The sequence below is a fragment of the Musa acuminata genome, chromosome BXJ3-5 (genome assembly GCF_036884655.1).
Source record: "Musa acuminata AAA Group cultivar baxijiao chromosome BXJ3-5, Cavendish_Baxijiao_AAA, whole genome shotgun sequence".
Classification (NCBI taxonomy): Eukaryota; Viridiplantae; Streptophyta; class Magnoliopsida; order Zingiberales; family Musaceae; genus Musa; species Musa acuminata.
This window is the reverse complement of record NC_088353.1, coordinates 44,237,837-44,264,809: the sequence shown is the minus strand read 5'-3', so window position 1 is coordinate 44,264,809 and position 26,973 is coordinate 44,237,837. Positions and strand designations below refer to the sequence as shown.

General features: G+C 38.0%; 4 protein-coding genes across 5 annotated transcripts; 1 reads left to right on the top strand and 3 right to left on the bottom strand.

The window, feature by feature from the left end:
* Positions 1-14: 14 nt before the first annotated feature.
* Positions 15-4,550, bottom strand: LOC135638460 (sister chromatid cohesion 1 protein 1-like). Its single transcript, XM_065151569.1, has 20 exons — positions 4,498-4,550; positions 4,326-4,394; positions 4,183-4,241; positions 4,029-4,073; positions 3,900-3,919; positions 3,718-3,794; positions 3,464-3,563; positions 2,975-3,050; positions 2,812-2,890; positions 2,356-2,477; positions 2,215-2,267; positions 1,977-2,132; positions 1,709-1,880; positions 1,577-1,620; positions 1,351-1,495; positions 1,189-1,276; positions 759-895; positions 546-630; positions 294-406; positions 15-97 (listed from the first exon to the last, which is right to left on the bottom strand). The coding sequence occupies exons 1-20, from the start codon at positions 4,548-4,550 to the stop codon at positions 15-17; spliced, it is 1,776 nt and encodes a 591-aa protein (XP_065007641.1).
* An 833-nt stretch (positions 4,551-5,383) lies between these two features.
* On the bottom strand, positions 5,384-9,209 carry LOC135637666 (gamma-interferon-responsive lysosomal thiol protein-like). Its single transcript, XM_065150350.1, has 5 exons — positions 8,820-9,209; positions 8,165-8,230; positions 7,329-7,469; positions 6,641-6,733; positions 5,384-5,764 (listed from the first exon to the last, which is right to left on the bottom strand). The coding sequence occupies exons 1-5, from the start codon at positions 9,096-9,098 to the stop codon at positions 5,576-5,578; spliced, it is 768 nt and encodes a 255-aa protein (XP_065006422.1). The 5' UTR covers positions 9,099-9,209; the 3' UTR covers positions 5,384-5,575.
* Positions 9,210-11,072: 1,863 nt separating this feature from the next.
* LOC103986196 (small ribosomal subunit protein eS7) lies at positions 11,073-14,166 on the top strand. The gene is made up of 6 exons (XM_009404122.3): positions 11,073-11,227; positions 11,976-12,074; positions 12,151-12,224; positions 12,317-12,440; positions 13,146-13,328; positions 13,896-14,166. The coding sequence occupies exons 2-6, from the start codon at positions 12,000-12,002 to the stop codon at positions 14,016-14,018; spliced, it is 579 nt and encodes a 192-aa protein (XP_009402397.2). The 5' UTR covers positions 11,073-11,227; positions 11,976-11,999; the 3' UTR covers positions 14,019-14,166.
* A 1,745-nt stretch (positions 14,167-15,911) lies between these two features.
* LOC103986476 (protein BREAST CANCER SUSCEPTIBILITY 2 homolog B-like) lies at positions 15,912-26,307 on the bottom strand. Of its 2 annotated transcripts, none has more exons than XM_065151779.1 (23): positions 26,079-26,307; positions 25,817-25,990; positions 25,520-25,654; positions 24,238-24,378; positions 23,130-23,249; positions 21,704-22,502; positions 21,578-21,621; positions 21,370-21,470; positions 21,114-21,268; positions 19,880-20,002; positions 19,567-19,806; positions 19,407-19,488; positions 19,263-19,313; positions 19,101-19,176; positions 18,893-19,004; positions 18,735-18,806; positions 17,938-18,121; positions 17,679-17,861; positions 17,166-17,308; positions 17,028-17,090; positions 16,718-16,925; positions 16,417-16,584; positions 15,912-16,329 (listed from the first exon to the last, which is right to left on the bottom strand). In XM_065151779.1, exons 1-23 carry the CDS (start codon positions 26,266-26,268, stop codon positions 16,267-16,269), a joined length of 3,627 nt encoding a protein of 1,208 aa, XP_065007851.1. In that variant the 5' UTR covers positions 26,269-26,307; the 3' UTR covers positions 15,912-16,266. The 2 variants fall into 2 exon arrangements, with proteins under 2 accessions (XP_065007851.1, XP_018681556.2); XM_018826011.2 differs by having other exon boundaries at positions 16,118-16,329; positions 21,370-21,494.
* Positions 26,308-26,973: the final 666 nt, after the last annotated feature.

Genomic DNA, 26,973 nt, shown 5'->3' with positions numbered 1-26,973 from the left:
TAGGATCGGGTGTGTTACATCTTGGGCCCTCTTGAGATTGATATGTCACCATATGCCTCATGCTGTTGGACCTTGATGAAGTCACAAGTGACAAGAACTGCAAATGAGAAACGTATCCTTTAAGTAACGAATATACATACACACCGAAGTATCCTTCTCAGCGGAAGGTCATTTCGAACACAGGTCTAGAGAATTATTGCAGATCTTTCAGAAGGCATTGCAACATATATGAGCATTGTAATCTATATAAATTGGAGGAAGGTTGTGAGTCGTAAGCAAGGAAAACTAAATACCACACGTTTGGTAAAAGAGTTGAGCAGCTTTTCTCTTATACATTCCGAAAGCTAGCTGGTTCAGTGATTCAGACTGTGGGGCTCCTGGGGTATCAAAATGCAACTTGAGATGCCTGTTCATTAGCATGGAATACGTCATGTCCGATGCCACTAATATGTTACCGGTGGAGGTAAATTGAGCTATTGCAATCTTAATCCTGCAAACAGTACGTAGTATGGCTTTAATATCGAAGCATATGGCTCTTTACTTACGTGCGGATTAACAGAGTAGTGTTGTCAACAGCAGGATTTGATGGAGGAGTAACTGGGGTTTGAGTGGGTCCTGTTTCCTCCAGTTCTATATGAGATATCGTAAGTGCCGAATACAGGTGTTGTCCGAAATCTTAAATAGTGATCGCCGGAGGTAGAACTAATGTACCTAGGTTAGTGATCGATTTACAGAATTTGGATTTAGAAATTACATACCGGAATCAGGGGTTGGACCTGTCTCGGATAGTCTCCTGATCTTGGAACCCCTCACATCTTGCTGCAGCGGCAACTCCTCTTCGACTGGATCAAGGTTCCTGAAACTCTTCGATGATGAATGCTGCTTTCTTTTGGACCTGTCTCAAAATTCCAACACAAGATTACTAGTTCCCACGTTTAACCAAGAGATGGCAACTATCTGTACAGTTAGAAACAAGGATTTCGGTGATTAACGAATCAGAGATGTCAAGTTCGTAACGTAATATTGTAAGGCCAATTTAACTAAAAAAGTGGCATATCCTCCTGAAATTAAGAACGAAAAGAAATTGGATTTTCGCACTATGTGAAATTTCTAACTAAAAGAGTATGTGAATTTCAATTTTCCTATAAAGATTTACTAAAATTATTTTTCTATAATTATTTTGCTGACCTTACAGAAGGTAATTGTATTTCAGGTTCCAACGGCATAAAGGCATGTCCAGAACCAGAACTGGGCATGGATTTTGAACTTTGTCCTGCTGTTGTCGAAGAGATATTTCATCACCTGAATCCTAAAAGAGTCTGGCATTGCACATGAAAGTATCAAGCTCACCAGAACTCCCTGGAGTGACAAAATGATCCATGCTAAATGCATCGTCAAATCCCTGGAAATCCAGATTTTCGAGGTTGGCTCTGAGCTTTTCGATGGAGACGTCCAGACTGTTGGACCCTATCTCACCCTGAACTTCTTCCAGAAGCTTCACCTCCATAAATGATTTGTTAGATACGAATTGAATTAGTCAGACAAGAGAGTAAATTGCCAGAAGAATGTTGCTTACAGTTTCAGTAACTTTCCGCTGCTGTGCTGGGGGTGATTTATCTCCTACATGCAATAACTTTTTTATTTATTTTATGCTCATAGCACTGATGACTGACTGAATGTTGAATGCGAGCAGCTTATAGACGATTACCTGAAGGTGAAATATTTACTTCGGTACAGTTTCTCCATAACTCCATAAGGGGGGAAGGGTAATGTACTTTAGCTGGAAACATCTCCAAACCAGAAATCAGAGCTACTGGTGGCAAGTCCATGAGGTTGGATATCTTAGTAGACCGAATAGGATTAACAGACCGCAAACATTGCTGTAGAAACGCACTGGTTAGTTGGCTACAGAAAAGATGAAGTCCTCGCTGCAGACAATGGTATAGAGGAAAATTTATTGCAACACCAACCATAACAGTTCTTCCTCTTTTGGACACTATATCAGAAGTGTCCTGAAGCCATAGCTGATAGATGTTTCCCGGGATCATGAGTTGCCTATCGTCCATGATCCGATGGCTAGGTTTTCTGTGCGCCTTTCTTTTTACCGGCTGCTGGCGCTGCACGTCCTCATCCTGTTAATACAACAAACAACGTTTACCCTAACAATATTTTCGTATGTTTAGATGACGCTAAACGAATTCACTAATACAAAACGTTAGCTCTCTGCTCCTCTTTTTCTTCCGTCTGATGGTTCTCAACTGCACTATCTGCTAGAAGACAGTAAGATAATTCAATACGTAGAACACACTTAGATCTAAGGATCATCAAATTACAAGAAGCTTTTAAGAAGATTACGCAAATGAGTGAAGGTTCTAATTTCATCTTCGTGCGGCAGAGACGGTATAAGGGTAGCCTCAAACTGCGGTTCTTCTTGAGGAGTGAAGTTGATGTGCGTCTCGTCGTCTCCGACGTCAAACCTACATAATTCTTTGTTACTATACCGAGTTGAAGCTTTTTCTAATAAAAATACGAACAGAATAAAGTAATAAAAATTATGCACAATGAAACAACCGTAAACATCTAGGAGTATTATTCGTATGCTGCGGACATCATCCTAATATTCCATAATATCGAACTGATAATTTAGATAAATGTATAATTACGGATTAATTAATTAATTAAGATGTACGATTTCAAGTACATAACAAATTAGTACTACATTGACCAAACCATGTCGTAGAACATTAGGCACAGCATTATGCCAATCTGAAATTTCACAAATGGTATTTTCATTAAAATAATTTTTAATACCTCTCAAAATGATTGTAAAGATCAGTCTCCGCAACGCCCGATCCAAATGTTTCGAATAACGTGATATTTTCAGGCTCCGCTGCAGTAGGAAAATAGATAGACTTCATTGCCACTGCAGAATCATGAGAACCAACGGTAAGGGGAGAAAGACACATAAAGGGACCTTGGTGATCATTGCCGGCGAGGTCATCGTCTCTGAGGTCAATATTAATATAGTGTTCTTCCAAATCGTCCAATCGCTGCACCCACCGATAGTTAAGAAAAAAAAACAAAAATAACATTAGCTTAGACTTGTACTGGGTGGGGGGATCCCACTCGACGATGTGATCCGAGATCCTGTCCGTGCAGTTGATTCAGATACCTTCAAACCTGTGCGCGACAAGAATTCGAGATCCACCAACCGCAATAATATACGAGGGAACAAATACCACCATGGGCCGATTCATGTTCCCAAGAAAGAAACAGGTCTCTGTTCTCCATTATTTACGAAATTAGCTCAATTCCGTCGTGTAAGATATTAAGAGTTTGTTATCATGGTAAGGCTTCATCCCCACCGTCCGTGTGGGGCAAACTGGACAAAGGATCGATGGGTATCATGAAAGCGGAGAACGTCGAATATGTGGCAAATTTGTAAAAAGGAGGAGAGTCGGACCATGCGTTGGAATGCGGCAGTGGCGATGGACGCGTCGGGGAACATCATGGGCTGCTCCGGTTCCATGTCCACGTACTCGGGCAGCGTCACCGCTTCAAACCTGCAAACAACCCATCGCCTTCCGATCATCATCTCACGGTCTTCGACGCTTAGTGAGGTTCCAATCATTCTTAACGGCTCCTCTCCCACATGATTTCTATTGTCTTTTTTTCTTTAAACGGAAACGGCAGGGGAGAGAGAGAGAGAGAGAGCACTTGGCCTGGGCTTTTGCGCGGGGAAGGACGGTTGGATCGGACACCGTTTTCACCTTCCACGCCGCATTGATCTCCACCTGTCATATCATCGGCGAATTAAAGTTCGCGTACACAACGGAAAGGAGTTCGGAAGAGGAAGAGGAAGAGCACGAGACAAAAGCTTTAGAAACTTCGAGGATCACCAGAAATCGCGTTACGTCGTCTGCAAATTACAGCAAATAATTAGACGAAGAAGATAACGTTGCAAGAGAAATCTGTAACTTGTAAAAATTCCTAGTTCGTCGCAGTAACAAGACTAGATAAGGACGAACCATAGAGGAGTTTGACCTTCCTCTCGTAGACGATCACCACGCCGCCTGACAAAAAACCACGAATGGATCGAGCGTTTGGAGTCGAAGAACGAAAGATAATTCGAGTCTAAAATAGATAGCAATGGATCAGATTAAGTAGATGGCTGGAACTTGCCCATGAGAATGCCGGAGAGGCGGAGGGCCATCGGGACCGATGGATTCAGTATCTCCTCACTGCGGTTACAGAGAAAGAGCGTCGATCAAGAAGCAGACGAGCGGAGAAGTTGAATGAACGAGGAGTTCAGATGGAGCTCACACCAGATTTTGATGATGTCAAGCTTATCGAGCTTCCTCCTGTTCATCTTGGCGCGCATGGTGGCCGCCATCCTTGATGCCAAAGCTCCAATCAGCCGATGCCTCTTTTCGCAAATAACAAAACGAAGTAGTCCAAGGAATCGGAGGCAGAGAATAAGAGAGGGAGGGGTCTCACCAGATCTGGCCGAGAGGAGCCTTCCTCGCGAGGAGCTGGTGCGAGTAGAACATCTTCCTCGCTCTGATCACCACGCTCCGTTCCTTCTCTTACGCGACGGCGACCACACAGAGGAGAAAGGAAAAGAGGAGGGGAATTTATAGAGGAGCACAAGCTAGAGGGTGGTGGGATGGGCAAATCGGTCATTTCGTTCCTCGGACCCGTCGCACGCTCGCAATGTAAGACAAGGCCGTTACCGGATACAGAATTAATTGTAGTATACCAAAAGCTACCGCAAGTTGTCTCCAACACAAGCCATACTTAATTGTCGCTTGATTCTTGCACTTAATTCTTGGCATGACATATAAGCTTAAAGAAAGCGAGGAACAGAAAAGAAGATGATTGATCGATCGCCAGCTTGATTGACTGTGTAGGTTCCACTCTCTTGTTGAACCTAAATCTCAAACCCAGAGGAATTGCACAAGACTTGCACTCGCGATTGGAACCTGATATAAGAAAAACATCAATTTACTCGATCACATTTAGTCTACATAGATCGAACGCAACAGCTGAGATCCTATTTTTTAGAGACTGAGATGCCTGCAAGTGTTGAATGTCATGCAAAGAACAGAAAATTGATGTAATATGATTTGCAGGCACCAAAACGCAAAGCAATTTTCCAACATTTACTTTGAATGCAATCTAATTTTAACTTTACCATATGGCATGAAAAGATCACTCAGGAAGAACCAGAAAATAAAACAGACACCATCACAATTAAATCCTACCTGAAGAATTGGTCGTGCACATCGATATCTCCAATTAGAGAAGTGGCAAAATAGCACACACCTTAGTGTTGGAGCTATCAACAACTAGAACTCACGCATGAACGATAAGACAACACACGTACAGTAAGTAAATAGCTGCAGCCATTCAGAACCATTGCAAATAGCTAAGCATCATCCAGTCCATGTCGCATGTACACATACCATTGTCCAGTCCAGCATTTAACAGAGCTGGCTTATCGACACATAACCAGCAGATGGCTTCAACAGACAACGAAGTGATTGCTGGAGTAGTAGGAAGCCCATTCAGAAGTCTAGACTACCATATCTATCTTTGCGTCACCGTGAACAGCAGCAATGGAGGACCTGATCATTTCGTCAGCATAAGATACATGATTGTCTGCTTTCATCTTGTGATCCTTCTTCGGGAGCAAACCTAAGCAAGTCTCTGGAGGCTCACCATGATATGCTTTGCAGATGTAAGCTTCAAATTTTTCATAATCCTGTAATATGTCAGAAACTTGCTTTAACACTGGATTGAAAATAACTTTGAGTAGCATATCACAGCCAGATTCATGATGATCAAGAGATTTAACTTCAAGTGATTTAGCTTATAACAATTAATCTTAATTGGAAGATTGTGTAAGAATGACAAGTGCAGATCTTCCTCAGAAATATGAGACAACTGGATGCTGAAGCAAGTGATCTCTTTTTTTATCTGAAAACCTATCATCCTTTTGCACTAAAAAATCGCTAAAAAAATCTTGTTGAAAAGGTAACTAAGGACAAGTAAATTTATTTTTTTTCTCGACAAATAATATCACTTTTGCTTTTGAGAAAAGGACAAGCTCATTACACCAGATTTACAGAGACAACATCAACATGAGTTACTTAATTCTAGATGGTAAGTTGCTATTGATAAGACAACAACATCAGAATCCAAGAAGAACCATGAATTCATCAGAACTATTTCAAATAATAACAGTTGTGCACAACCAGTTCTTTATAATATGTAAAAACTGACTCCAGAACATTTGTCACGATGACTACAGAAGTGAAAAATATTAATACAATCTCATATGTGATATAACTATGCAATGCAACATCAGGGAATGCATCTCAAGATTAGACAAATGGGAAAAATAAAAAATAAAAACAAAACTACATCTAAATGAAAGTTCTTAAAGGATTTAACAGAACCGTATTTGGGCCTCATTATGTAAGGCCTACAATAGCTTAAATCATTCACAACAGCATGATAAAATCATTAAGCAAATTATTGGTAAGACTTAAAAAGATGTCCTTGAAGACTCAAAAGAAATGACATAATAGTTTACTTAGGATTGATGGTGTTAAGATTCATAGATTCTAAAACTAACCTCATACAGTGGCTGCCCATCCACTACCACCCAGGGTACATATCTATGTGGGGGCTGAAGGGAATCTGTTTTCTCTGCATACTGTAATTCAAGCTGCCACAAGTAAAGAAAAAAGTATGTCATGTTCATCGAGCAGACTTAGCATTATTCGTTCTATATACCATCTGAATTGCTTCCTTATACCTACAGGAAACCATCTAATTGCAACTTCAGTTTTTGCTGCAATACCAACTGTTACTTCAAGTAATTTATAGAAAATTAAGAAACTTGTCATACAAATGTTTTGTGATAGGATATGCTGTTACCCTATTGTTTTTCTCCTCTCTGAATATAAAAAAAAGTTACAAGATTGAACATGCCCAAACATGCTTATCTTTTTAATCTTTTCGACTTTTGATATTTTAAGAAAAACAGAATCATAAATATTTGCCTTCTAGAGATTTTTTGAACAAACATAAAGCTGGAGTTCAAATGGGAATAACAAACACTTGGAATTTCACAGGTTTTTTTTTTCAGAAACATTCTGAATTAGAAGATTTTTTTACTCTCAAAAAAGTTTGGCAACAACAGAAGTTTTTTTCTTATCATCCCAAAAACATCATTACTGAGCATGTTACTTACCATGATTTTACACCTTTGTCCCTAAACTCAAAAGAAAAATAGAAAACAGGAAAGATTTCGAAGATACCTCTTTCCCATGTCCGCTATCATAGCAATTTAAAACAGCATTTGAATCCAGACCAAGTTTTGAGAAGCAGGATTCCCACTCGGTGTATTTATGCTCCAAAACCAGATGTTCGACACAATAAATGAAACTAAAATGTATGCTCTGCAAAAAGCTCCATGAATATTACCAGTTAAGCAAAGATATAGCATAAAGCCTTCCATTCAAACAATGACCCATTAAAGATAAAGAACAACAGATGAATCAAATTACAGTGCCAAAAAAGTTATTCAATTGTATTTTGGTTAGTGCATTTCAAAGTTCCTATCGAGGAAACTAACAAAAAATCATATTCAACTGCAACAAATAGACATCCTGATAAGTACTTGACAAAGCCTTTTTTTCTCCCAAAAAACAGTAGTTGATAAATCACATATAATTTCAATTTGTTATATGAACAAGGCAATCCATAAATAGAAGAGATGAGTAGCTATATATACCTGAACACTCGATTTAATAAGGGAACTCATGGAGGTGTTTCAATAGAGTAGTTTCTGCTGCAATTTTGTATGTGAAAATTTCGATATATTACAGTTTTTTCTCGCTCGTAACTTCTTTGGACTCTCAACAATGGAGTGGAAATATGGTATCATCATGTCTACTACAATAATCTTCTGGAACACCAAGTATTGTGTCGCAACTATGTTTTAGTTATTTGTATTGCAAGTGTTGCCCGACTTATTCCATCAATCGACTTGATTCCACCCAGGTTTCCAGGCACTAAGCAAATGATATAAAGAGATTATATGCACGCATAGTCTAAAAGTAATACATGAAGAGAGAACAAAAGAATTCTTCACCAGATCAGGCCAAGCATTGATGGCACAGGCTTCCACTGTGTTCAATAAGCACTCGTTGGGGCCATGCTGCAAAACACAAGATCGATTAGCTTGCTTGTTTCAGTTTCCCCTCTATTCTACATACAAGAGAATATGAAATATATCCATTCATTAATAAGAGAAAAAGATATCAAAATTGATATGAACTATAGATTGCCTGTATAAATAATTAACCCAAAATCAACACCATAGATTTCCCCCCAAATCAAGAAAAGATGGAAATATACTTGAACAGAAACAAGGCTCATCTGACCGACTGTGTACTATAAGCTTATCCGCATGGATCATTATGCGAAAAACTGACATCATATGCCCTACCTGTAATACAAGTTTAGCTAATGAGTAATTAAGCTGTATCAACATCATAAAGAACAAAATATTTTATGTTCTTTTCTCAAAGATTGCAAAGCCTCATTACGACACCCACGCGCCACATTTATCAGATGACTAATGATTTTGGGAAATTTAATGTGGTTCTGAACCTCTAATGATCGAAAAATAAGCAAATTGAAGCCGCTGCCTTGAGCATGGGTCTGGTTAAAATCTACAGCCAAGGTATCTTCGATACGACTGAGAGACGGATTAAGAAGAAGAATTAAAGCAATTGCTAGGCGACCTGGCAAGAGATGGAGGAGTTGGAGCCGAGGCGGGCGTTGCCATAGGGAATGAGGTCGAGGTCGACGATGGAGATGAGGCCGTCGTGGAAGATTTTGGATAGATGGTTGACGATGAAGTTGGAGCAGTAAGGGCAGAGGGTCTCGTAGTAGAGAGCCAGCGAAACATTCCGAGGCGAAGCAGGGGAAGAGGTGGTGGAGATGGCAACACGAGAAAAGGAGGATGAGGAGGCGAGGAAGGAGACGACGAGAAAGAGGAGAAGGCGAGCCGTAGTGGCCATGATGATCGCGAGGAGGAGGAGCTCGTCGTCGCCGGGTGGTCGATGGATAAAACAGGTGACGTAGGGTGTGCGGAGGAAACCGTGCCAAGCAAGGATGGCTCCGTGTCGGATCTTTTCAGGAATCGGGTTTTAGAAACCATTCGACAAGTGACGTATGCAGTACTCAGAAAAATATCATAAAATGGTGTATGACCGTTACATCAAGCGACGGCTGAGATGCAAAGTGAAAGCCGATATGACAAATGTTGACGAACCCTCTCACGTTTCTTATGCAGCCATGATGATCACACGTGGCTTACATGTGACACTCATTGATCGTCCGACACGTATTCATCGTGAGGTGATGATACGTAGCTAAGTGATCGATCGTCTGAATCGGAGATGGACACAACGAACCTATGCGAGCAATAGATTCGACGGGCATTGAGCGTGAGTCTTCACCCGAAACGTTGCATGTTCTCCCCTACCATCGACAATTTTGGGATAATTATCTTTAGTCACTTACAAATGGACCCTCTATGTATATTTTCACGGACATAACTTTACTTCAATATTGATCCATTACTCGGAATAGATCGAACCAAAGAGCATTTGTTAGAAATACCCCTACCTTAATTTTACGAGTTCAACGCTCTATAAACAATGACTCAGTTAGATCCGAATCATCATCTCAACTATAATCATAATAAATATATATATATATATATATATATATATATATTCCTTCTTACATGAAAAAAATATTTTACTCATGTGTTCATCAAACTTGCCACCATCTCCTCCTTACACTATCCTTATTTTTTTTTTCGGATCACATTAGTTTTTATCAAATCCGTCCTTACCTCTACAGATCCTTTGACACTCGTTGAACTCTCCTACACATCTTGTACTCATTATCCTTACTCACGATATAAGCGACCAATGACAAAAGTATAAATGGAGGGGGTTGAAGGCAAAGGAGAGGGTTGTGATTGTAGAGGCAAAAGCGGGTCTAGCAAAAACTAATGAAATCCGTAAAGAAAAAAATGATAGTGCTAGGTGGAGGCGATGGCAAGTAATATCATCTATTTGAAAAGAAAAGGTGCTTTACAAGAATTTTCGAAGATGAGAGTGCTAGCTTAGAATTTTTTTTTTATTATATATATATATATATATATATATATATCTCAATAGTGAATTCTTGAAAAAAATACCCACAACATTGAGTTTTTTTTTTAGAGCACCACTGTCTGAAAAAATTATTTTGCTGCATGTATTTTGTCGCTTGGCTCGCTAATACTTGTGACAGTGTAGGTTGTCAAGAGAGGAGAGGGAATAATTGGTGTTGCTAACTCGCGAGGGGAAAGGGATGATCAGCTAGGTGGGATTAATCGCCTGCAAGGGTATAAGCAATAAGAGAAAGAGGATAGCTAGCGTTACTTGCTAACTCGTGCATAAAGGCACAAGTAACCATTAAAAAGAAGGAGGTACTGATCACGAAGGACGAGTGAGGGCTGATGGGTGTGCCACAGTTAGGCATGAGCAGAGACACGACAGAAGACGATGATTGATAAGAGTAAAATAATTATTTTAAAAAGTATTTCGAAAAAATCTTTAAAAATTCTTTCGGAAATTCGCCCATATATCAAATATTATACATATTAAGAAATTCTTTTGTCTCAAAATATAGCCAGTGACAATATCGTGAATAAAGCCATTATGACGATCTTTGGCCCTGAGGGCACGTGGTAACTGGACGAAGTGGGTTCCACAAGTAAACTTTTATCTACGCCTATGTCACGGCACCCGTTACCCACCCCCTAAATGATCTTGATCATGCGGGGCCCGCTTCTTTTGCCTTCCGGTGTGAACGAGGCGGGTACGAAACGTAGCTTAGGCGGGCCCCACGACACATAAGCGGCGGAGGGAACACGGAGGACCTTTAACGCCTTCCCTACTCCGTCGTAAATCTAAACGTTCCTTGCTATGCCATTGGACGGTTCCGATTTGATCGATCAAAGAATCAGCGAACCACGGCGCGGGCTTCATAAAGGCCGAGCGGGCGAACAACCCTAGGCGGCAGCGGCAGCGGCAGCGGCAGGGGCAGCGATCTTTTCATCGCCTTGGGCTCTCTCGTCTCCGTCGCAAAGGTACCAATCCCAAGCATAAACTGTCCTTAAGATCGACCTCAGTTCTGATAGTAATCGATCGTCTCTGCTTCCATTTCGCATAGTGCTTTTTTTTTTTTGGTATGTTGTTGTTGTTGATGGGATTTATCGTTCTGGAGTCGATGCATGTGGTCGGCTTGGGGTTCTTCTATTAGAGTACATACAGAGGGATTTGCGTTTAGGCTTTGCTTGGAATGCTGGTGTCTTTTGGCTGATCTTCATAAATGATATGCAGATTACTCTGTCAAAGATTTCCGCAGTATATATTTTAGATCTTTGAGTTTATTGATGCGCACCTACTCGTCCCATTTCGTTGGACTCACTTCTAATGTTTACTGTTCCGTGCATCAATTATTTCTGGTGTAGAAATTTGTATCGTGTATTGTTCATCATGTTAGATTTATGGTAATGTCACCTTGGTCTTTACTAGTTATGGTCATGATTATAGTAGATCAGAACAAGTTTTAGAAAATTTGTCCAGTTATGCTACTTCTCATTTATCATGTCGTAACGTCATCACTTGTATTTCTGGAACCTGTTAGAATTTTAGGATTGCAGCAGGCAAGACAAAGTTGTTTGCTTAGTGGATGAGACACAGTATAATTTATGTTTCCAGAGTCAGTAGCAAGCCGATACATTCCATGATTCATCTTATATCTTTCTAGACAAAAAAGTAGATGATTTCTATTTTTCCAGTTTTATATTTTTATCTCCTTCCAAATCTGTGTAGGTTTGATTACTATCATCAACCAAAATGTTTACTGCAAGGAAAAAGATACAAAAAGATAAGGGTGCTGAGCCGACCGAGTTTGAGGACACTGTTGCCCAGGCTAGTTGTTAATCTTGGTTCTGTTTTCCTGTTGCTTTTACGAAAGATTATAATGAATTGTTTTTATTAATTTCAGGCATTCTTTGATTTAGAGAATGGGAATCAGGAGTTAAAGAGTGACTTGAAGGACCTTTACATCAACTCAGCTGTGTGAGTTTTAGCATATCAGTCTTCCTACTTTCTCGCATGAACAAGCATAAAGCTGCTTATTGTTTTGTGCCTTGTCTGGTTGTCTGATGCAGTCAAGTGGATGTAGCTGGCAATAGGAAAGCTGTTGTTATCCATGTTCCGTATAGACTTCGGAAAGCCTTCAGGAAGATTCATGTGAGACTTGTTAGAGAATTGGAAAAGAAGTTTAGCGGGAAGGTAAGCCAGGCCTGGGTATATCTTTATGTTGTATTGGTTAGATGATTTTAGGCTCAACCTGGAATTAATAAAATTTTATTCTTTGAAGAAAGAAACATGAGCTTTTTATGAACCACATGCAGTTATCCATTCAATTTATTTTAAAGAACTTATGGTGATCTAAATGATGCCATTGCATAAGTGCTATCTGGACAGATTTTGTTTAAAATACACCGTCCAGCTGTGGAAAGTTTCGGGAAGCAGTTCCATGGCTACTATTCATAACTACTAAGATTTTCTTGTGAAGATTAGGTACAATATGATTTAAAGCGATTCCGTGGTCTTCTGCCATTGAAGAGTAATTCTCCTATTTCATGAATAATAAAAAATCCAAGGGATGTGCTGATGTCATGATTCAGTTGCTATCTCATAGGTCTTTGGAAACCACTATCTTCGCCCGTGATCTCAATATTTTGACATCAAGCTACCACATTTAACATGCAAAATTCATCCTAGATCATCACTAAAGTTCTTTTGATTATATATTGGGTATTGACATTTTAAAAGTAGCTGTAATTTATTTTGGACATCAATCATTATGTTTCTGAGCTCTGTCTTAAGATCATCGTGTTCATTGTTTGTCAGTTTTGAATCCAGTATTGTTGGTTCCTGAATGTAACTGAACCTTTTTTATTCTAAAGTTCATTTTGTTGCTTTATATGATAGGATGTGATTCTCGTTGCTAGTCGAAGGATACTGAGGCCACCTAAGAAAGGTTCTGCCGTTGTGCGCCCTCGCAGCCGCACTCTCACTGCCGTTCATGATGCCATCTTGGAAGATGTAGTTTACCCTGCTGAAATTGTTGGAAAGCGCATAAGATATCGTCTGGATGGCTCTAAGATCATGAAGGTGTGTTCCCATTGAGCAAGTGGTCTTGATTTTCAGTTTTCTTTTTTCTTTCTATCCACTTCTTTGATATTAAAATATCAGAATATGCTTGATCAATAAGAAAATCATATCATGGTAATATAGCTTATTTAGTATGGTCAAATTTGTAAATTCCTTGTATTTTTTAAAAATGGTGTTTTGTGTTGAATAGTTTACTATAGTTTGTTGGTTTTATCTGTCTCGTAACATTTATTGGAATTCGTAGGGAGATGATCAACACATCATATATGTGATTATATGTTAATATGGTCTATTTTCTCATATTGATTTTACTCTGAAAAAAATTATTAGGATGACCGGAAAGATGTTTTCTGCATCTTTTCACCTGAATAGATTTTATCCTGTTGTTCAACACATAGTAGGTTACTACTGATGAAACTCCTTGTCAAACCATAAAGAAGGTTTCAAGTTTCTCTTTTCAGTGGTATATCCACACAGTTTTGTGCTATGCAGTTTGTTCTTTTCTAAAATTATGGTGTTTTACAGTTTGTTAAAGAGAGTCTGATGTTATAAATTTTGATTCAACAGATTTTCCTTGACCCAAAGGAGCGGAATAACACGGAATACAAAACAGAGACCTTCACGAGTGTTTACCGGAGGCTTTGTGGGAAGGACGTGGTATTTGAGTACCCTGTCACCGAGAGTGCATGAAAATATTTATCACCAGCTTAGTATTGTTATTAAACTTATAAATCGGGAGACAATTTTGCTGAGAAGTACCAAGTTCGGTTTAATTTGGTAAATTGAAGATACTTAATGATTTCATGATCAGGAAACTAGCATCTTTGCATTACTGCCATTTCATTTTCTTTTTTAGTCATGTGCGTTTGAGCTGGGATCTGATTTGTGGTATTTGGATATTCAATGCGGATAAAAAAGAATTTGTACCACCAGGATCTAGATTTGCAAGTAATTGTGGATCTAATATTATGTGACTGGTGTTTGACTTCACGAGTTAATAGATCTTAGGATTTAATATTATCTCTTAATTCTTATGATTTATTCATTCTTATGGTTTATTCATGTATTTGTACGCTTTAATAGATCTCTTAATTTTTATAGTTTATTCGTGTTTTATATGTGTTAATAGATATTAGAATCTGTTTATAGAATATATTAATTCATAATAAATTATTAATATAATGATATATAATTTAAAATTTTAAGAAAATAAAATTTTCATCAACGGTGTGAGGTGATGTTATTATGAAAAGCCATTGTTGTCTAGTAGGGTATCTTTGTTCCTTATCTCTCTCTCTCTCTTTGTCGTGTTTCATAGGAGAGTTGTTTACAAGGGTAGAACTACTCGTCTTGAGGTTCTAGTTTTTTTTTTTTTTAATTAATTATTTTAATTTTAAATTATATATGTTAATTTAAATTTAAAATGTATATGTTATGTTTTTGAAAATATAGTAAATAATAAGGATTTAAGTGGTTCAGGATCAAAATTATAAATTTTAATTTTAAATTATATATATATATATATATATATATATATATATATATATATATAAATATAATTTATCATGAATTAGTATGTCGTTAATTAGGTACGAATAAATTATAAAAGTTTGAGAGATATTTTTGAAAATATAGAGAATATTCTATATACGAATAAATTATAAAAATTTAAGAGATTTTTAAAAATATAAGAATTATTTAGATACGAATAAATCATAAAAATATAAGAAATTTATAAATAAAATTATATGAGTGATTATAATTATTTGAGGTAGAATGGATTTATCGTAATTTCTGGGTTTGAATGAATCCCGTCTTCGCCGTTTATTGTTTTCTTGATATTTGATCTCCTTGACGGGGCATGAACTCGTGCGGAGGCGATGCCCCTGGTAAGAGAGGGACGGCGTTAAAGGCGAGGCGTGACCACCATGGTAGTTTCTCGTCATCTGTTGCACATTTGACAGTGCTGGAGACGGCGTTACAGGTTAATAAGCTTAGCAATTGCAGAACGCAAAAGAAAAGGAATACGTAAGTCGTAACTTTTGTTTAGCTCTGACAATGATACTATATTCTGTGGTGTTTTTACCTTTCCGAGTCCTAAGTCGTAACTTATCTTTAGCCCTTTGCTCAAAAGAGTCTTGACTGTCGGTTCCCACTGAACCGGTGACGTCACCAGCGCTAGAAAGGACAGCCATGCAAAAGAAACTATTAATGATCATTGTGAAACAGTATGGCGCAGTAAATGTAACTGCAACATGGTAACCACAATCTTCTGGATTGTAGCAGGATCCGAGTGTAGATGGGCATCCGCGTTCGAGATAACCGGTACCCTTGGAGTTCGGATTTCCGTTGCCGCAAGTGCAGCCTCTAATCGGAGCATGCACCGGTCAGCAACTGTTTAACTCTGTCTCCAGTCAGCTTCAGAATATAGTTTCGCATAAATGTACTTAGAAACTAGTTATATTTTAGAAAGATTGCATAAACATTCCAATAATCTCTCATAAACGTATGAAAAATGAGCATTCCAAGAATTTTATTGACTATATATAAATATATTTAAAGTCAAAAAAAAAATTGCCTTGCTCTCTTTGGAGGCCATCGCCTCAAGTAAAATAAGAAAAATCAGAATGTGACAGAATACTCTTCAGATATTTTTCTCATAAGAAATTAAGATCCAAGCTTCGTTGCCTAAGTAATAAACTGCTGGTGAAAGAAACCACATTCATCAGCTCTTCAGGTTGGTTGGTTGCCTGTGTAATGGCCAGCCAAGTAAGCCCATACTGTCTTAAGAAAAGCCGCTAGCCTCGTCGCCATTGAATAATTAGCACGATCATGTCCCCTTTTGGTCTTCAGCTTACCGGATTTTGATGATATTACCTTGTAGAACATGGGATATCAAGTTGCTGACAAAACCTGGAAAAAGAACAACCAATGACTTTTATCTTGATATTTCATGATGGCCAAGTATAGACGATATTCTCTCCTTCAGCTTCTGAATGGTCTGCGCAAAGTGAGAGTATGTGAGTAGGAACTCTCTGGTGGTTAAGAAAACAGCCATCCAAGCTATGAACATATTAAAACATCTCACCAAGTAGGATAATTTTGCCCATCTATGAGCAGATGTTGCTGCTACCTTTAGATGACAATCGCCAGGAAGGTTGTAAGAGACAGAATATGTAGAATTTTCAGTTGCTTCTGCAACCCAAAGATGATTTGTCTGATCCCTCGCTCGCTTCACCAGATTATAGAACCCAACCTACATAAGGCACGGTGCTAACGATGAATATAAGCTCTGGAAATATACGAGCATTAATAGCTAAAATTGATACTCAAATATAGATTTCATGAGAAATTTCTTCCCCAAGGGATTGCTCCACATTATCACATACTACGGTTCCTTCATGGTGGTGGCTGAACAGATCCTTGTCCACCATAGGTGACGAGAAGCTGACAGCAAGCAAACAATCATGTTGTTCCTGATATTGAGAAGTTGAGCTACAATTGCATCCGTCTGTAATGAAAATCCATTGCTTTTTCTGGCGTCCAGACATGCAAACATCCTCGACATGCAAAATCATTGCTGCAATATCAAATTCACTAAAACAAGCAGCACAACCAGTTAGAAGGGAACTGAAACAGGAAGACAGAAGTCATAGATACAATGAGATTTGAGAGATGAAAGAAAGGCGCAAGATTTACCTTGCTAGAGGTATCTCACCCAAATTTGACAAGTTGACTGATTTGCGAGGATTAAAAAATGGTCTGCAGGAAATAAGGTCGATAAATTAGTTATAAGGATGCTTTTAGTTTAACCAACCAATGTCACAATTTGCTTACTCATATTTATCAGCTTCCGTCGAGGGCAAGTTTTTCCATACTGTGGAATATCCACCACCTTGAAGATAAAGGACATCCATACTAAAGTTCAGTGGCATAAGCCCTGAAACATCGTATATTTTTCCTTCTACCAGGTCAACTTTCTGTCGGACAGCATGACAAGGAAAGCAAAAGTCGTCTTTAAACTCTGTTTGAAACAAAGTTTATGAAAGTAGAAGACTTGGGGGAAAGAATTAAATGCCTCACGGATAAAAGCAATTTAGTGCATCACCTCCAAAGGGAATGCAGCGACTAAGTTAGAAAAAAAATTATCAATGATGGTAAATTTTTCATGTCAATTTATCTATCTAGCAGAATAAAAGAGCAACAGCCACCGAATATAAGGATTTGTGTGAACTGTCTCGTTACCTCTTTCCCTGCAGTAACTAAATTTTCATGCTTTCACATATGTGATTTCGTGAACAGAAGAATGAAGAGATTTAGGAGCAATAGAAGCATTATTCCCACCATTACCTGATCCTCAGTTGGGCTCCAGATTGTTATCAAGCCTTCCCTGAATCGGCCCTTTCTGCATGAGTATTTACTGGTTAAACCTGCCACCCTAACCCTCATAAAGGGCGTGACCTCCCTTGAAGCAACGCCAGCATCTTTCAAAGCTTTCTCAATCATCTTCTGCAGATGTGATTGCCTAATCTCCTGGAGTTGAACCGTACATCTCTGAAAGGGTTTTCCAGATCGAACCAAATTTGAAGGAACAAGAACCGATACCAACCTTTTGCTTTGCCTGGTAAGTTGAGAAGGAAAATAGTTGCTCTGACGTCATATCTGCCATTAAAACTTCAGGCTCAGCAGCAGTCTCAAGTATCTTACAAAGTTTTGCCCCTTCATCACCATCATTTATGTCGACAAAAACATCCAATTGCTCAGACATAATAGCCTCTGCAATATTACATCGTCTGCAGTGTAACCATATATCTCAAGTGAAAAACTAATGCCATTTGTATATCAGATTATGATATTATCATGGAAAATGATGTCAACAAGAGCAGCATGATGTATCTGATTACAATAGTATCATGGAAAATAATGCCCACAAAGAGCAGATAAACTAAATACGAGGAGATGACACGACATGCAATTTCTAAACAAAATGGATAAAAATTTCCAACAAATGCCGAGGGGAAAAGACTCTGGCAAAAGAATTCATAGTGCATTAGATGGAATGTGACGCAAGTTAATGGCCTCACATATGCACCGAATTCAGGGTTCAGTGTTCTAATTTTGATGTTTTACCTCCTTTAGCATCTTTGATGCTTTACTGCTTGAATATGTTCATCTAGACCATCTGACAAACGCAAAGACCCCTAAAAGTTGTTCGCACCACCTTTTCTACTTGCCAAGAGTTTAGAGAAAACGAAAAAGGACATTATCACCAAAAAAATATAGGATCATCTTATAACGAACGAAGCTGTCTTTTGCCTAGTAACCTACCATGGTAGACCATTAAGACAATGCAAATAGTGTAGAGCTATCTGTTATGCAAAGTTTAAGAATAAGATAAATGAGCACCTCTGGTTGTATATCTGAAGTGCCTTCTTTTCCAATCTTTCTGATCTTACAACATATGCACCGTCAGGAAACCTGAGCCCAGCTTTAATGAAGTTATGCCACTATGATATACACTTGTGCCTAGAGACTTTATCCAGTAGAAAAAACAAGTAGGATACCTCTCCTTGTATAAAACGGGGTAAACCCTTGTAATTCCCACCAAAGTTCGGGGGATTTTACCCCCAGAGACTTTGATGCAGCTAAAAGCCAAAGGAGCAGAAATTCTCTTGCCTCCAAATATTAAGAAAGTAAGAAATGAATCATGCTATAAGAAACATATACGATATGCAATCTGATAACCACAAATTTTCAACAAAAACTACTTACAAAATCCGAGTTTCTCATCCCACTGAGCCCTGTAAGTCCCATTTATATGTATCAGCATATGGACTGTCTTTGATGCCTAAAGAAAAGAAAAAAAAATTGATAAGACTACAATATTTCAAATTCCAAGGTGTTTACTAGATAGAGCCTTGAAAGAAAAGGGACCTCAAGAGATGAAACAGGTCCAACCCAACCACATAGCCCAGCACCACAAATCTGCAAGTTAAGTTTGGCAACCACATGATTCATTTAGAAATGGCAAAACAAATCACTACACAGCAATATCTAAAATTAAAGGATCCGCCCTACCCGAAGCTTTTGGCCAACAAACAGCTTTCCAGCAGCAAGCTGTTTCAACAGCCATACATCTAGCAAGGCATCCAAAGAGTACCTGAAGAAGTGCGAAGAATTGAACACATGCAGAACTCGGCTTATCTTTTTCGAGAGATAAGGAGAAACATTGACTCACCATCCATCAGTTAGTTCTATTCGAGTTTGACAATTAATTTTGGTCACTGTTGAACTACTGTCATAAAGTTTCTTAATATCTTCATCTGGATAATTTGAATCATTTGCTTTTAGCATTGTTGGTCGTGAAGTAGAATGGATTGCTGAAACACATAGAACCATCATAGATGCAGGCGATGCATCCCCATCCAAGATTTTCTTTAGCGCCGATCTATGACCATAGTTTACTTCCCTCTCATACCTGACATCCACAGACAGACATCACAGATATAAAAACTGCATATTATCAAAAAACAAGAGAGTGTGAGTTAAACCTGCATTTCAATTCCTCAAGAACATTGCAAACTGTTAAGAATTTGATTCCAACTTGAGTTGAATAGCATCTCTCGAAAGATGCAAGTTTCCAGACAATCCATCTGTAGTGATTTGTTACCCACCTAATGCATAAATCAATAAAAAGAAAAAAATTAACAATAAAAGCTACGATAGAATTCATCATATCCTTAGCTGGCAGATTTCAGTGCCTTTCATGCACCACTGTAAGGAGGTTTCTGCTATACAAAAAATAAATAAACAGCACAAAAGCAAAAGCATGTAGGAGAAATGGTCTGGACAAGGACCGCACGTATTGGGCATACCAAGGTATGCTGGTTGATATATACAACACAGGCACAACATTGGCTAGCATGGTATGACATGGAAGCATGGCACTGGTTGGCACAATGCTCGTGATAGCCCTACATGCTCAACTATGATGGAATGTTACATGCACAAGGATCATCACGAAATTCAAAATTTTCAGTTGACACAAAACATCCTATTTAATTAGGCTCTAAATACATGTGCGACTAGCCTAAAAATAAGAAATACACATATATTAAATGGACAAAGACAGTGGTTCAAAGACAATAGGAAAAGGTAAGCTAATTTAGATTTTCATTATTTAATGCAAGATAAATACTGTCCAATATGAAGTATACATAGATATTGCATATTTCTATCATGTTCCATGATACATACCATGAGTAATTTTAGTGCAGAATCCGTATAATCCTTAAGTGACCTGTATGGACAAATGCAGAAGCAAAAAATGCAGAATAAAATAAGGAAGCATGTGGTCCACATATGTGTCTGTATGATAATAAGCTTGATACAATTAATAAGCATATTTTAGTGTTGGTTGAATTAGAAATTTTCAGAAACTAGAGAACATAAGCTCAATTGAGCTAAGGTAGGCCTTCTTGACTATTTCTAAATAAAAAAATAAAGTAGCTGAATGTTTGTCACCTTGGACCTACCAATCTTGTCCTGGTCTTCAACTAAGCAGATCAAATTATCCTAGATAGAAGCTATCATTTATACATAATCGTTAGCCATTACAATGAAGACTTTTCAGTGAGCTTGTCAGATCCATGAAAATGTATGCAAATACAATCTGATGGCCAAACTTGTTTACAGCATATTCCCTTATTACAGAAGATGAATGTGCACTAAAATCAATTAAGATTTAAAAAAAAATGCAAGCTTGAAACTAAGAGTATAACATACTCTTTTGTGGCATTTGATGATGATGCACCAGACTTGAGCAGCATGCCCTGAAAGGCTTCTAATCCAATTTCATCATGATGAAATGCATCATAAAACCTGTAAGTCACAGCATTATCTGCATCCATGTTGCTCACTTCATGTGGCAGGGATCCAGACTGGGTAATGCAGCATTTAACCATGTATGTCAGGTTTTGACAATAGTGACATCATGAACAAAAGATAACAAAAGATGAACTACAATGTATAGCATTAGTACCAAATCTTGGCATGTTGGAGGACCACCAAAGAAGTCCTTAAGATTCTTTCTCTTCAGTTGAAATGGATATCGAGTGGATATCCTACCGCAGCTGCTACTTTCTGTTGTTGATGGTTTGGATGAACCTACAAAGTCAAGGACCTCTAAATACCTTCATCCAAAAATTGGCATTATGACAATTGGTTCTTACGCAGTCCATTCATTTTACCAGTAGCCAAAAGAGAAGTGCTTCCCTTCAAAGGAGTGATGAATCTAGATCATAAATAGAATGATCATATAAAATATAAACAATGGCACAGGTATAATAAAGATAGAAAATAATAGCTCAACATACCTAGAGTTGCGTGGCCTTTTAAATGGAGAAACATAACTCGTTTTGCCAGGTCTTCTCTTCTCGTTGGGAAGCCGATTCATATTCATACAATCTCCAGCTATGTTCGAAATATCAATCAGTGGTCCACCTAAAGACATGCCATCACCATTCTCAATCCTTCTAACAATTTCAACAGCACTACCAGCAGAGAGAAGGTCATCTTTTTCAGGCTTTTGATTGACAGGTGTTTTGTTGCCTGAGTAAATATTCTCCATAGCGAAGCTTCTGGCATTCTCCTGATCTAGAGTATAACTATCAGACTTTATTTTCCGAGTGAGAGAAAACTGCCTTCTCTTGGTAAGAGAAGGTGGGGTCCTTGAGACAAGCTTGCTCATTCCCCCACAATGGGGAGAATGAGGAGATGAGATGTTCTCTTTATTCCAAAAGGTGTCGTCGAGATTATTCTTATTTCTTAGAACTGAGGACAAAGGTTGATCTAGTGTGATGTTGTTCTCTGAAGCTTCTATATCTGACTCCCCAAGAAGGTTCCTTGCACGTTTTAATGCATCATTAGAAATTGATACATACCTTCCACCGGCAGTTTGGAACTTGACAGGAGACTGTCCACAATCAGAAGAATCCAATTTATGCTCCAAAGTTTTCTGTAGCTGACCATTGGTTAAGTAGCTTCCTGTTGAACACAATTTATTGATGCAATTTTCTGGACTTCTTTGAACTGAGTTCACATCAACACAGTCAAGAAGACTTGTTCCAGCAGTTTCCTGATTCATGTCCCACCTAAAATTTTCGTGCAACTGTTCTGCAAAATAGATTGATTTCTATGTATCAAACACCAGCTGAAAAAAAAAACTTGAAAATGATTCTGAGAATAAATATAAGGTCTATTGTTACGTTAACAAGATGCATATAGCTTTAAATGAAAAGATGAAAAAAGCTTTCCTGAGGTAAATTTTTCATGAGCAGTATATATTTAAATGTTATCCATGTGTATCATATTATCCATTTAAAAATTTTAATCTGAAAGATATTGAATTAGTTCCAAATTACAATCAGACAATATGATATGCAGAGATAATATAAATGTATTGATACCAACTACATACACTGTTATTCAACTATTTTTTTAAGTTTCAAATGAGCAGTATATCTGCTTATAGAAACATCATTTGCATTTCATTTTTCTTTACCAGAATGCAATACCGTTTGCATTACAGGGAAAGAGACTTAAGAAACAGCACATTTCATGGATTCCCATGCATAGATACATTGCTCACTTAACAGATTCTCCCTCTGCATATACATGGATGAATATATATGTGCTTGTGATAAATGTCTGCTTTAATGAGCAGTTGTATTGCAAAATAAAAGGTATTTTTCAATGTGAAAGAAAAGAGTAGTGCATTGCAAAGTTAATATTGACAGTGACCTGTCTTTGGATTGCTTCCATCAATAATAGACAGTGCCTTTTCAGTTGAAGGATTGAGTAAAACTGATTTTTCATGCCCATCATGATTGTTTCTGCCACATTGCAGAGGATTTGGAGATTCTGTACATGAGCAAAATATTCAGCGAATAGTGCCTAATACAAGTGAGAAAAAATACTTCTAAAAGGGAAATACAAAAAATCAATTATTGTAACAGCAAAGTTGGGGGGTGCAGAGTAGTAGAATTTAAATCTACCTTCCAATCAAGCACATGCATGGTCCTACAATCTACTTGGAACATGTTATATGTTGTATTATATGTGTAAGCAATCTTGTAACTTGTAAATTCAAGGAATAGAAAGGGCTGGATGGACCTTCTAATGTTCTTTGCAGTTTGTGCAACCAAATCATGCAATTTCATATTCCAAGCACAATTTGGAGATAGGATGGTATGGATCCCCCGACACATAACAGGAATTCCTCCACTGTGGGTGAGACTGTGTTCCAGATCACCTTACTTAAAAGATTCTATGGTATCCACGATAATCAAGTGTTACAAGGAAGTAACCACTTGTGTAATCCATGTGCAACTCTTACATCAAGAAACTTAGCCAGGAAGCCTACTCTCTTGTATTTCTTTCTTCCCATTGACTAAGAAGGAAAGATGTATGCACATCAACTCTAGGTTTTTTCTCAACAGTTATCAAGCACAATAAAAGCATCACATTAACTTAAGAATTTTATCTTGCATTCTTTTTTTTCAAGGGAAGATGTCCGTATCACATGAACCATTTTCCATGTCAATAATGTAAATCCATTTGGGCAGATCTCTCTAAACTGTTTACACAACCATAAGTGTGTTACATATGAATCACTTTCTCTTGAGAAATCTTCTAGGGTTCACAAAGAATGATACATTTGCTGATGTCATCTAAAAGCAACTTTACGAAAATCATGTTACCACCACTGTTAGACTTGGACCTCTGGTATTGAAGAATTTATTACAAAAGATATACAGAAAGATATATAACTGAAATGCATCAGCAACACAAACATAAGAAATTGGCCATAAAGCTCTAATACACAAAGAAAAGATTACAACTTAATCACCTTTCTCCATATTTTCTCCTATAAAGATAGCTGCTGCCTTTCTAATTGAAGATTCTTTTACTGTGACTGGCTTTCCTGATCCAGTACTAAACATCGGAAACAGCTCATCTTTGGCACCAACATCCAAAGTTACCTTATCCCCTAAGAGGAAGAACAGCATTGTAAACAGAGATTTATTTTTTTCTGAGTATCAATGGAACAACATCTTAACACAAACAGATATTGCAAACACTGTACACTAATATAAAGTAAATTCATCCAATAAAGGTATTTCACTACTTCAACAACATCACACCTGCTGCATTAATAGTTTGTGGTTGTTCAAAAAGAAAAGGCAGTTATATTTTCTACTAGAAAGACAAGTGTATATGAGCAACACAGCAAAAGTATTTCTCCAACCAGAGCACTAATGAAAAGTCACTATAGTGACAAGACCAGTTCTGAAACCAAATACATCTGAATCTAAAAGACCTCTGTTGCAGGAGAGTCTATGTTCTAGATTATCTTCTCTCTTTTCATGAACACGAAGGAAGGCAAGTTATCTTCTAAACACTGTTGTGAGATCTTCTAAGCTGGTAAGATGTATGCACATAAAATATGTTCTTCTATCAATGGTTAATGCTTATAAGAACCTTTTTATGCTGATAAATCAATATTTGGTCATCTTTGGTACGACCCCATAGACTCGCGAGGAATTGTCCGTTTTGGGCGTGCCCGTATGTTTTTGTCCTTTCGGACTCACGAGCCTCAAAAGATGCCTCTGAGGGTAAGAGTGACCCGAAAGGTTTACAAGCCCTTGATTCCCTTACTCCTCAACTAATGTGAGACTAAATGTTCTTATCAGTGCTCCCTCCCGGAAGGGAGCTAAAAGCTCAGAGCCCTTTTTCTAGCACTAATTTGATAAGTCAACACTTGATCATCATTGGTGTGACCTCATAAGCTCGCGAGGAATTATCCGTTTTGGACATGCCCGCACAATTTTGCCCTCTCAGAGCTCATGAGCCCCAAAAGGTATCTCTAAAAGTAAGGGTAAGGGGGCTTATAAGTCCTTGGTTTCCTTATTCCTCAACCAATATGAGACTAAATATCCTTCATCATATGTTAAGCTTTTGAAGTTGTTTTCATCCTCGTTAATTTTGGTTTCGAAAAAACAATAATATGAGTAGCAGAACAGGAGTTTCTCTGTTTAAGCAAATAATATCATTCTGTATATACTCTAGCAATTTAAAAATGAGACTTCAATCATGGATGATATTTAAGTAGAGAAAAACAACCAACATACCTTTATTTATACCATTTCCTTCAAGAACAACTGCTGCTTTCCTAAGTGAAGATTCTTTTATAGTAACTGACTTCCCGGATCCAGTACGAAACAGTGGAAATCGATCATCTTGACCACCTGAAGTTGTTTCAATCCCTAGAAGGAAACAAGAAAATTACTTATATAAACTAAATAAATTCATTATTTTTTTCTGAACCCCTAACAAAATTATTCCACAATACTTTTCCAGTATTAGTAATTAAGTATACTGCTAATATAATTTTACAACCGTCATAAAAGAACACGATAATAGCATACCATGTCTTATTGATCCACTTGTGTCCATATCGCCCGCTCCTCCGAGAACAGACCTCGCCTTCCTGATGGAACTCTCGCTCACCGAAACTGCTCTCCCGGTTCCCGTCCGAAACATCGGAAACCTCTCTCCATCTCCACGGCCACCATCTCCACCCTCCGGAAGCTTCGGACGAGCTAAGATTTGAAGGAGAAGGTACATCACAACGAAAGGTCTCAGATCCAACATGCCAGGCACGAAAGCGAAAGATCGAAAGGGAGAAACCTAGGGTCGAGAGATCCGCCATGGAAGGGAGGCGATGATCGGGGTGGCTATCCACTCCGCGTGCTAGGGTTCGGAGCGGCGGCTCCGGTTGCACGCCGGGATCCCCGGCAGCGGCGGCCCACTGGAAGTGACCATCGGCGGTAGGAAGTATCTCCCATGTTGGGAGGTCCGTCGGCGGCGGCGGCACCATTTGGCTCTGGAGGCTTCGCTTTCCCCTGTCACTTCAAGAGACGAGAGCGAGAGGAAGGCCAAACGAAATATTTTGGAGCGCGAAGAGGGAGAAGCGAAGGCGGGAAAGCGCTACTAATTTTGAGTGGCGGATTTGGGCGGGTCCCATTTCTAAACGACTGTATTGTTATCGGAGAGTTGATAATATATACCATATTTTCTTTCTCATAAGTGGCTGAAAGAAAATTATTTTAATTGAATTAAAGGTTTCCTAAAATCCCACTTCAAATTACAATTCATTTTTTATTTATCAAACGCGCTCCAATCCATTTTCAACAGAAACTACAGTACATCAAATGGACTCCCATAGCCATCTCAAACTTATGTATTATTTGTAGGACGATTTTTTATAAAATATTTCTATTTTAGGTATTTTCTAAATGACATCTTATCTTTTGTTTTTTTCCCATGGAGATTAGTATTTATAGTTCTTTTTAATTATTTAAAATCTTATGTTAAGAACTTTGATTTTTTTTATAAATCAATATATATATACACTTACTTTATAACTTAATTTTAATTAAAAATTCACTCATTACTTATGACCTTTTTTTTTCTTTTCCTCCTCCTCTTAATTGTTAGACATGATATAAAATAATTTAAAAAAAGATAGATGATGAAATGATACGAACTAAAGTTCGAATAGAAAATTATGAAAAAAGGTTGT

Excerpts from the sequence above, each read along its gene's own strand:
- LOC135638460 (XM_065151569.1), bottom strand. The coding sequence starts at position 4,550 with ATGTTCTACTCGCACCAGCTCCTCGCGAGGAAGGCTCCTCTCGGCCAG. Across the intron at positions 2,133-2,214 it reads AAGAGGAGCAGAGAGCTAAC|GATGAGGACGTGCAGCGCCA; the intron begins GTTTTGTATTAG and ends TTGTATTAACAG. Across the intron at positions 1,277-1,350 it reads TGTCACTCCAGGGAGTTCTG|CAGGACAAAGTTCAAAATCC; the intron begins GTGAGCTTGATA and ends CTTCGACAACAG.
- LOC135637666 (XM_065150350.1), bottom strand. The coding sequence starts at position 9,098 with ATGGCCACTACGGCTCGCCTTCTCCTCTTTCTCGTCGTCTCCTTCCTC. Across the intron at positions 6,734-7,328 it reads ATAGCGGACATGGGAAAGAG|CTTGAATTACAGTATGCAGA; the intron begins GTATCTTCGAAA and ends TACTTGTGGCAG. Across the intron at positions 5,765-6,640 it reads ATGGGCAGCCACTGTATGAG|GATTATGAAAAATTTGAAGC; the intron begins GTTAGTTTTAGA and ends GACATATTACAG.
- LOC103986196 (XM_009404122.3), top strand. The coding sequence starts at position 12,000 with ATGTTTACTGCAAGGAAAAAGATACAAAAAGATAAGGGTGCTGAGCCG. Across the intron at positions 12,225-12,316 it reads CTTTACATCAACTCAGCTGT|TCAAGTGGATGTAGCTGGCA; the intron begins GTGAGTTTTAGC and ends TGTCTGATGCAG. Across the intron at positions 12,441-13,145 it reads AAAAGAAGTTTAGCGGGAAG|GATGTGATTCTCGTTGCTAG; the intron begins GTAAGCCAGGCC and ends TTTATATGATAG.
- LOC103986476 (XM_018826011.2), bottom strand. The coding sequence starts at position 26,268 with ATGGTGCCGCCGCCGCCGACGGACCTCCCAACATGGGAGATACTTCCT. Across the intron at positions 21,495-21,577 it reads CACTTCTCTTTTGGCTACTG|GTTCATCCAAACCATCAACA; the intron begins GTAAAATGAATG and ends TTGACTTTGTAG. Across the intron at positions 19,807-19,879 it reads CTTGAGGAATTGAAATGCAG|GTATGAGAGGGAAGTAAACT; the intron begins GTTTAACTCACA and ends TGTGGATGTCAG.